General features: G+C 39.5%; 1 protein-coding gene across 1 annotated transcript in view; it reads left to right on the top strand.

Moving 5' to 3' along the window:
- The window catches only part of NRXN3 (neurexin 3), a 2,130,901-nt gene that overhangs the window by 1,554,387 nt on the left and 566,645 nt on the right, over positions 1-9,869 (top strand). The window contains exon 16 of the mRNA XM_042781017.1: positions 3,760-3,941. Coding sequence (XP_042636951.1) covers positions 3,760-3,941 — 182 coding nt within the window. The remainder of the gene's footprint in view (positions 1-3,759; positions 3,942-9,869) is intronic.

Raw genomic sequence — 9,869 nt, 5'->3', positions numbered from 1 at the left:
AAGCAAAATAGCAAAAAAATAAAAAACAAAGAGAAAAAAGAAAACAAGCAGGAAAAAAAAAAAAAAACAGACTATTGCAGAAGAAAAGTGAGTCCATTCACTTTCTCTAAAGCCAGCATTGGTCTATGACAAATGACAAAAGTCATTAATACTAGCAAATTCAATATCTAGAAGAGATACATTAATGTTTATTTTCACATAGCAAAATTTGTATTTTGCTAAGTATTTTGGACTTTTTCTGCCTTGATCATCTGCAAATTTAAAATCATGTAATATAGTGGCGTGCTGAATTCAGAACACCTGAAGCAATAAAAATAATATTTAAAGTCAGATTTTGCATCTATTATATCTTATTAATGTTGTTGTAGTGAGTTTTTTTTTTTTTTAATTTAAATATGTAAGTTACCATGCCCGCCTATACATAGTTATGGCTATATCTATATTTTTCTTCACTATTATTTTGGAGGTCAGAGAATTACTGAACAGAGAAATGAGTGAAAATTGCAAGTAGGTTTGTAAAGTGATTTCTATGGTCACAAGGCCTAATCAGCTTTTGAAAACAATGTGAGAATTTTGGGGCTATGACTTAGTTTTCATTTTGTTTTGGTCTTAGAAGATGATATGAAAAAAAAACTAAGTACAATCCTTGCATCACTGATACAATTTATTATGTAATTATGTTAAATTTTGATTGGTTTATAGTAAAACAGGCTTCTGTAGGCTGGAGGGTCAGGCTGGAAACTTAAAGGTAGTGCTACTTGTTTAAATCAGATATTTGAGTCTTTGTCTACAAACATATATAGTGATGTTAACAAATAAAATAGTCCATAAAATTGTGAAGATTGAGCTAATAAATTTGAAAAGGCTTTGTGAAATGTAAAATACCCTGTGGAAGATATTGCTGTCAATAATTTTTGACTCTGGCAGTGACAAAATTATTTTCTAATATTATATGAATTGATCTCTGTAGGAGAATCAAATATATATTTAGTATAGAATAGGGTAATATTTTATAATTGTCACAAAATGTCACAGGCCGATGTACATTTTTGGTGAGTCTATATATTAATAGCTATGAGTCAGAATCAACTCAAAGGCAGTGGGTTACACATTAATCACTGAGTTGCCTTCAGTTTTCCAAATAAGGAATAGAGAGTACTGAGAATATTTGAAGTAATTCAAGGAAAGGGAAATATTATAATTTACCACAGGTGGAGAGAAATCAAAGGGGAATCATTATATCCATGTATCTAATTGGAAGAAGGAGTTCTGGTAGTATAGTGCCTAAGGCACTTGACTGCTAACAAGAAGGCTGGCGGTTCAAACCCACCAGCACTCCTCAGAAAGAAGGTTGGGCAATCTACTCCTGTAGTGATTCTGTCTTGGAAACCCAAAGAGAAGTCGCTATGAGTCGGGTCCAACTCAATGGCACATAACAACAATAGCAATTGGAAGAAGCTTTGAGGGTGTTGGTGGATATTGAAGAATGAACATTGTTTTGCATATACGTGACTCCAAATTCTACAGATGAGTGTGGAGTACATTGGCTTTCCAGGAATCATCCCTTATGATTAAGACACACATGTTGTTGTTGTTTTGTGCCGTCAAGTCAGACCTAACTCATAAGGACCCCTCCTTGGGTTTCTGAGGCAGTGTGAATACGGAAGTAGATTGGCCAACCTTCCTTCCGAGGAGTGGCTGGTGGATTTGAACCGCCATCCTTCTGGTTAGCAGTCAAGTGCCTTAGGCACTGTCTTAGGCACTATGCTATCAGAGCTCCAAAGACACACATAGGAGGAAAAAAAAAAAAAAAAAAAAGGATGCATGCAATATATAAACTGAGTATATTGGAGCAACAGATAATGATCTTTCAAAAAGGACACAGAACTGAATGTCGCTTAGTGCTTAACAAAGAATGACAGATGACTTATATTCCTAGTTCTAGCCTCACAGCAGTTTATTATTCCTAAACAAACTGCATAATTCATTTCTTCTTCACTCACCATAATTCCACACAATATTCTCTGTAAACTAGCTCTGAAAATAAATGTGGACCAATGTTTGAGATTTTTAGTAGATGCTGAAGATACAGGAATATTTGCTATAGTCACCTTATTGTTGTTGTTGTTGTTATGTGCCATCGAGTCAAACCCGACTCATAGTCTCCTTAGTCACCTCTAATGTTGCTTTAAAACAGTTCCAAGGGTTGGAACTTGTTCAGTGGGAAACATGCAAGAAAATCTAGTGCCAAATGCTCTTTGAACTCTGAGATGGGTAACATATGAGCACACTCACTATGGATAAAACTACAGAGTTTTGAAACTTTAGAGTCTACAATGGCTTAGTCTGTTCTGGCTACCAAATCTAAATGCTCTTTCCCCAATTTCAGACTTCGAACAACAGCAGCAAAGAAAAACCTCTTTCTTAAAATACACTTTTGTGATTTAGAATCTGCAAATATTTTCTTCCCATTCATTTTGTATTTCAAAATTTCTATGTTCTTATGAACCCCTGGGTTTGTACAGATGATAGTGAAAACACAAGTGATTGATAAACTCACTAGTTGTAATTGAAAATACTACTCTTCCTGTTCAAAACTGATTATATTGAGATTTTTTCCTATTTTTCTTTTATCTTTTTGAAATTTAGTTTGGAGAAACAGATAGAAACTGTTGTTTAATACCAGATAAACACTGCTACTGGGAGGGGGGTTGTTTTCAAAATAGCCGGTGGTGAAAACGGTTAACGCACTCAACTGCTAACGGAAAGGGTGGAGGTTTGAGTCCACTGAGAGGTGCCTCAGAAGAAAGACCTGGTGATCTACTGCTAGACATAAGTCACTGGAAACCCTGTGGAACGTCACTCTACTCAGACACACATGGGTTCTCATGAGTCAAACTGGCTTGAAGCGACGTTTTTTTTTTTTTTCTTTAAATAATTTTTGTTATCTTTTTAGGACCATAGTAGTGAAACATGCAAAAGCATTAAGTCATATAACTTGATTTTCTTAGGCTACAGCTTTCTTTTCTGTGGGCGTGGTAGACAGTCTACGCACAAGAGGCATGATGTCTGTGGGCGTCCACATTTCCTGCAGCGGGACGAGCATCCCTAGAACTGCTCCTTGCGCCACTGAGCAGAATGTGTTGATAGCCAAGAGATCAGGGGACGAGTTTTCTATCATATGCCTGTCCTAGGTGAGAGGGAAAGAGATCTCGTGATGCTGTGTTTAAGTGCTGGGCTGCTAACCAAATGGTTAGTGGTTCAAATGCACCAGCTGCTCATGGGAGAAAGATGAGGCAGTCTGCTTCCGTAAGGATGCACAGCCTAGGAAACCCTATGGAGGCCACTAGGAGTTGGAGTGGGCCTGATGGCACTGAGTACTTTTGGGAGTGAGATGGAAAGTTAGTTCTGCTATTGAGGAAGTCTGAAAAGTTGCTAGTCACAATGTACAAAAGATCTCAGATACAGCGGGTCGTCTGCCCTGTAGCATTAGGCACCCAGAACTGGCGGTGATGAGAATGTTTCTCCCTAACATTCAAAAACACGGGTTTTGTTATTAATTAATGTAGCCTGCATCTTTAATTTGAGGAGACAGCCGCCTTGCTAGGCTTTAGATACCTTCACTGTCAGTATCTCAACCTTGTCAGTTGGGGGACATTTCCTCTTGGCAGCTGTCCTGTGCAGAGTCTCAGCCTTGTGTTTACGGCTGCCAGTCTGTGATACAGCACCCTGATGTCCCTTCTTTCTTGCCTTTTGCAGCTGGCGCTACGTACATCTTTGGGAAAAGTGGAGGCCTCATCCTCTACACCTGGCCGGCCAATGACAGGCCCAGCACGCGCTCGGATCGCCTTGCTGTGGGATTCAGCACCACTGTGAAGGACGGCATCTTGGTGCGCATCGACAGTGCCCCAGGTCTTGGCGACTTCCTCCAGCTTCACATAGTGAGTACCGGGCCTAGGCCTGAGTTCTCTTGCCCTCCTGGTGGTCTGAGTTGGTGAGCGACATAAATGCCGCAGAGGATCTAGAGAGGCACAGCAAAGGTGTATGATGTGCTTATAAAAAATCACCCAAGTGGGTTGGTGTGTTGGTCCTGACTTCCCCCTTTAGATGTGAAGCAAGGCGCCCGAAGAGTGCCTCAGGAAGAAAAAAAAATAAAACCCCTCCTTCTGCTCCCTGGAACTAAAGAGGAAAAGTCATTCTTCTTTTGAAAACTCTCTTCCCAACTGTGGAGCTTGGCCTCTGGCAAAACATTTAGCTGACTGTTTAGGTGTAAATGAGAGATTTACCTGCTTTTGTTTATTGTAACTTGGCACAAACAGCAAAACCAGCTAATTCCTAGACTGGAGGTGTGCAAATTTTTCCTCTAAAAGGCTAGATAGAAAAGGTTGGAGATTTGTTTATGGTTTCTGTTGCAACTACTCAATTCTACCCTTATAAGGTGAGAGCAGCCATAAACAATGCATTTTTTACAAGGGTGTGGTTGTATGTCAATAAACCTTTATTTACAAAAACAAGCAGGTTGCACTTTGTCTGCCCTGCTGTAGGCTACAGACTTCTTTGTATAGATATAAAGATCATGTGATGCAAATTGAGATTAGAGCGGGCAGGGCAAGAAATTCAAAGGGAGCATGATGGCCAAGTGTTACAATTCTGTGTATTGTGTATCTAATATTATGCTTTAGGTATTGTACATATAAGCCCAATAGGACTTTACCCTCATTCCCTACAGATCATAAGAATATGGTGCAATTCTAGGAGATTAAAATGATTTGGAGGAAAAAAATTACTTTGTTATGAGGATAGAAAATATTTTTATAGCAACAATTAACCCATTTTATCACCTGTGCAGTCTGCGGGAAAGAAAGTAGGCTACAGAAGGATGTGATTTTCATCCATAAGTACCCAAAGTGCAGCTACCAAAAGCAAAGAGAGGAATTGTTCTCATTAGTTAGCAATGACAAGGCTAGAAAGAATGGATTTAATTTGGAGTAATAAGAATTCAGTTTAAATAGCAGGGGGAAAAGCAGTTGAGAAAAAGATCAACCAGGGATTACCACCAAGCTCCAAAAAGGAGGAAAAGAAACATTTAGAGGGAATCTTTGAATCTTAAATTGCTAATGCGCAGGTCTACCAAGGGAAGTGGAGGAGGGGAAGATTGCATTCCTGGCCTCCAGAGCTGGAGGTGGATGGCTGGGACCACAAGCAGAAAATTAAGAAGCCTCCACCATCTCTCCCCAGCAGTTCCCATTCTCCAGCACCTGCTCTTCCAGAATGCCTTGGAAATGGGAACAGCCTGAAGTATGAGGCTTGAGTTAGAAGCCTGTCTGACATCAGTGTAAGGCAGAGTGAGGCAAGGCTGCTTAGAAGGTCAGGGAAGGATGCTTCAGCGTGGCTGTGAACAGACTTGTGAACCTCTAAGTCTTTTCCAGGTGCTTCAGGAACCATGTAGTACTATGAACCTGAACTTAGGCATTGTAAACTCCATTCTAAGGAGCAAAAAGAAAGGCAGCCATAGTTTGTACAGTTTATCTTTATATGGCCTCTAAGATCCACTGTAATTTACAAAACTGTGAGATTTATACTGCCTATAACTTAATGACTATTTCATGGCAGCTCTAACTAGGCTATTATTACTAGCTCACTTGCATTTTCATGGTGATTCATCTTCTTTTTTTGTTCAGTGTGACTTACTTAGAAAAATATAATTGGAGGCAGCCATGAGCATCTTGTTGAGTCAGATAATATACTATCAGTTTCTCCTTTTTTTTCCCTACAATCCCTTTGCAGAGCATCTCCACTTTTAAGAGAGCAGTATTCTCAGATTCTGACAGGTTATTTGAAATTGACATTCTTTTTGCAAAATTGGTTTGAGGATTCTAGACACTTCTAGGAGGAATCAGAAATTCCAGTATGTTGTATTACACCATTACGAGTTCTGCCAATGTTTTGCTATGTTTAGGAAATGAATGCATCGAAATATATTTTCTGGTTCAAACCATATACATTGACTTAATCCTTGGTGTGTGTGCTATACATAAACACATACATTAAGATCAAACATAGTGTATTACTTTCTTTTTAAGAGCAAAATCACCAGAATTTTATGTCAAAAGTTTTACCCTTGGGGTACTAGGTACTAGTGATGCTGCCTTTGCTTAAACATTCTGGGAATTCCCAAGTGATTGTCCTTCAGAGCTTAAGTTAGGCAACAAGGTCATCTGATCACTTTAAGGCAAAGCAAAGAGAAGGAAACACACCACTCTGGCATGATCTTGACATGCTCATGGCTTTGTGAACAGAGGACCACTTCACTGATCTGACTATTTAATCCATTTTTTTCCCTCCTTAATGGATTATTGTTGGTGTCTATACTGAGGGGATGATTGGAAATAGGCGGATTCTTTATCACACGCAGAAGGAAAGGAATTCAAGTAAGAAGGCTGAAAGACTTCATTACAAAACAAGCCTCCTTTTATTATTATGGTTATGGTCTTGATTATTTTACATTTAAGTAGATACATCAAGGAAACAAACCCATGGATATGTATTAAAATACTTCACTTTTAGACGATGTTTACAATCTGTAAAACAGTTTTGTTCCTTGAATATAGCTTATTTCTTTGTACTAAAGGAAATTACTCAAAAAGAACATAGTTTAGGGAATATTAATGAAAGTGGAAGCGGATGGGTGGGAGGCAAAAGATTTCATTCCACTATGCAGTTCACCTAGAAGAGAAATCAACTGGAGAAAATAACAAAGAGTGATGGCAGACATGAAGAGGAGATGAAAGCAGCCTAAATATTAGGGATGTGGGACAATAGGAGGAGGCAGGGGTCTGCCTGCAGGGTACATATGCTCCAGTCAGAGGGTACATGTCCTCGGACCTTCATTCTTTGACAATGGATGTTGATTTTGGAAACAACAAAAAGTGCTTTAGTGTTACTTCTATTGGTGATTGAGCTAGTGAAGTTGGGTCAAAAGTAAAGTGTCATCTCTGAAATTAGCCTCTGTGTGTGTGTGAGAGAGAGAGACAGACAGAAACAGAAAGACAGAGAAAGAGACAAAGCGAGAAGGAAGAGAGAGTTTGTGGTTTATCAACTCATGCTGAAAGCAATTTCTAGGAATTCCTGAAGTGTGGTCAGCAGCTATGTTTGCCCTCGAGGTAGTGTCTTCGAAGGAGGCTAAACTAGTCTTCCAAGAACACTGGAAACTTGAACGTGAGGTGAGAATGTGCATCTTCTAGAACAGACCTGCTACCACAGAGCCTCCAGAGCAGGAATGGCAGACAGGCTTCTTCAAGCTTTCCACTGGGAATGTTTGTGAAAGCAGCAGGTAGGAGTTCTGGCCGCCACTAGCCATGTCTGTCACCTTCACAGATGTGGACTATGTGCCCACGTGCTGCACACTTACCCCTCCTACTCTAGGCTGCACACTGGCCTCCTTCTGGTGCTGGAACTTTCCCATGTTGCTTCTTTATCACCCTCACATTTTAAAGCAGTCAGTCATGTTGAAATCCTTCTCTCATCAGGCCAAGGTCAGTTGCTCAGACAAAATTGGAGTTTTGTTTTAAGAGTTGGGGAGAAAGGAGGAGAAATGGGCATGATTAATTTGAGGACATACAACATTTTGGGTGACGGCAGGTATGAGTGGGGAAGACTTGGACAGGATGAAAGTATTGTGCCCTAGGATGGAGAAGTGGCACAAAGACAGACATACCAAAACCGAGTTGAGTGAGTCCCATAGACACGATTCTTCCTACTTTACAGTTTCCTTAGATTAGCTTTCTTCTGGGCAAGAGGATGGAGACCCTTCTTTCTGTTGCTGGCCACTTCTAAATCTAAAGCCTTCCCACATATTCTTGACCTCATGAGGATTAAATAAGCTTCAACAGCAAGGTGAATAAGACAAAAACTAGGTCTCTTAAGATAAATCAGACAAGGCTGAGAGATGAAAATAATTTAGGGATTGCTTGCTTAAAATTAGCTAAGATTTCTTTCCTTCTTTTTTTCAGTTCACACTTCCATGATGCAGTATTTTCTGTATAATTATTTATCATGACATTAATGAAATCGTGGGTGATATGTGGTTGAAAAATGCAAAAATTTCTTTGTTGAAGTGTGTGTGCATGAAATGAGATTTCTGTGAAGCGAGGGTATCTTAGAGCCGAAGGGGATTTTTAATTATCATTATATAAATACAGATTTCCCTCCATTGAAACCTATTGTTAAGAAGTTAATCTGTTCAATATTTGGAGAACAGCTGCTTTTACTTGTGACTGACATCTGCCTACTGACCGTGCATCCAGGCTCTGTGGAGGTGTGTCATGTTTCACTCACCTTCATTTATACAATAAGGACAAGATTGAATAAGACCAGAGAAAGGATAACCATGAAGTGTTTGCTATTGCTATCATGAAACTTTTTACAACCTCTTTTCAGCACCTACAAAACAGAAGGTCGAGAAGAACCGAGTACCAATTAGCTTCTCTTTATGTACTTGATGCTTGGTGTGAAAAAGACATCCTATTAATTTCTTTCTCCCTGTGTGTAATTTACAGTAAGTCCTCTTGGATTCATTTTTTAATTATGAGCCTTTCAGGAACAGAGGAAATTTATGTGTCAGGGCATCTGGTTTGTTTGACAAAGAATCTATAACCTTCACTGACTGTTTCCCTCCTGACTTATAATGTAGATACTTAGATAAAACAAGGTAGACAAAGACAACAAGGTCTACTGCCTGAACTGACTGCCTTGTCTGAATGGCACTGTGCTCTCCTAAAAACTGAGACCCCCAAAAAACACTGGTAATTCCCTCTCAGTGTCATGTTTGGGGAAATTGGTTATTTATTGAGTTTGGTTTGTATCATATTGTTTTTACATAATTTATAGCATTCAAAGAGACTCCTGGAGTAGAGCTGACTTATGATCAATGGCTGTTCCTCTTGTCTATTGCATCTATAAATTGCCAGCCTGGACACTTCATTTTGGCTGCCTCTGCATGAGATATTTACAGTAAGCCATCAACATCTGCTGGCCTAATCCTCAGTGGAGTTAGGTAGCTATTAGCTTAGATTTCCTTCTGGTTTTGGCTAGCGACAGAACTGGACTCCATTCAGGAACTGTATTTGAGGGAATTTCCAGAGAACTAAGAAGAATATTGGTGTTTCTGAGTCTGGTGATGGAAGTAGAGAGGGAAAGAACAAGAAAACAACAAAGGTGTCTAACAGATGCAATTTCATTTCCCATGAAGTGCTGTGCACTGCAGGTTGGCTCTGTAATTCCCTCCATTGCTATTTGTTCTTAGTGCGAAAGGCCTCTTTGGGTTTTCTGGGCCTAGGAGCTTTTCCAGATCATTAGCCACTTGTGTGAAGAGGGCCTGCTGGGGATGCTCTCTGCAGTTGCCAGCTTAGCTGAGCCTTCCCAGCAGAGCTGAGGAAGAAGGCGGGACAAGGGAGCGGAAGCGAGGATTTGACACACAGACTGCTGATGTCAGCTTGGCAGAGGAGGTTATTTGTGTGGGAGTTAGTGTGTATTTTCTTTGATCTCTATTTTTCCCAAGATATCTCTATCTAAATCTATTTACTTTGATTGCACACATGGTTTTAAAAGACAATATGCTGTATCAGGAAGATGCACTTAACTTGAAATCAAAAGATTTGGCTTCAAGTCCCATCTCTGTCAGAATTTTGTAAACTATTTGACTTTGAACAAGTCACCCCACCACTTTGAAGCTTAACTTTCTCTTCTTTTAAATGGGCCTAAAATATTATCTTGCAGGGTTTTCCCCAGGTTCAGAAGAAATAAAATACTTAGAAGCTAGTTATTATGTAAAAAAAGACTGTATGAATGTAAGATAACAACATTATTTT

This window comes from Orycteropus afer, unplaced genomic scaffold, assembly GCF_000298275.1.
Source record: "Orycteropus afer afer isolate SDZICR_OR568_19922 unplaced genomic scaffold, OryAfe1.0 scaffold00079, whole genome shotgun sequence".
Lineage (NCBI taxonomy): Eukaryota > Metazoa > Chordata > Mammalia > Tubulidentata > Orycteropodidae > Orycteropus > Orycteropus afer.
The sequence above is the reverse complement of the archived record's forward strand: the minus strand, read 5'-3'. Positions and strand labels throughout refer to the sequence as shown.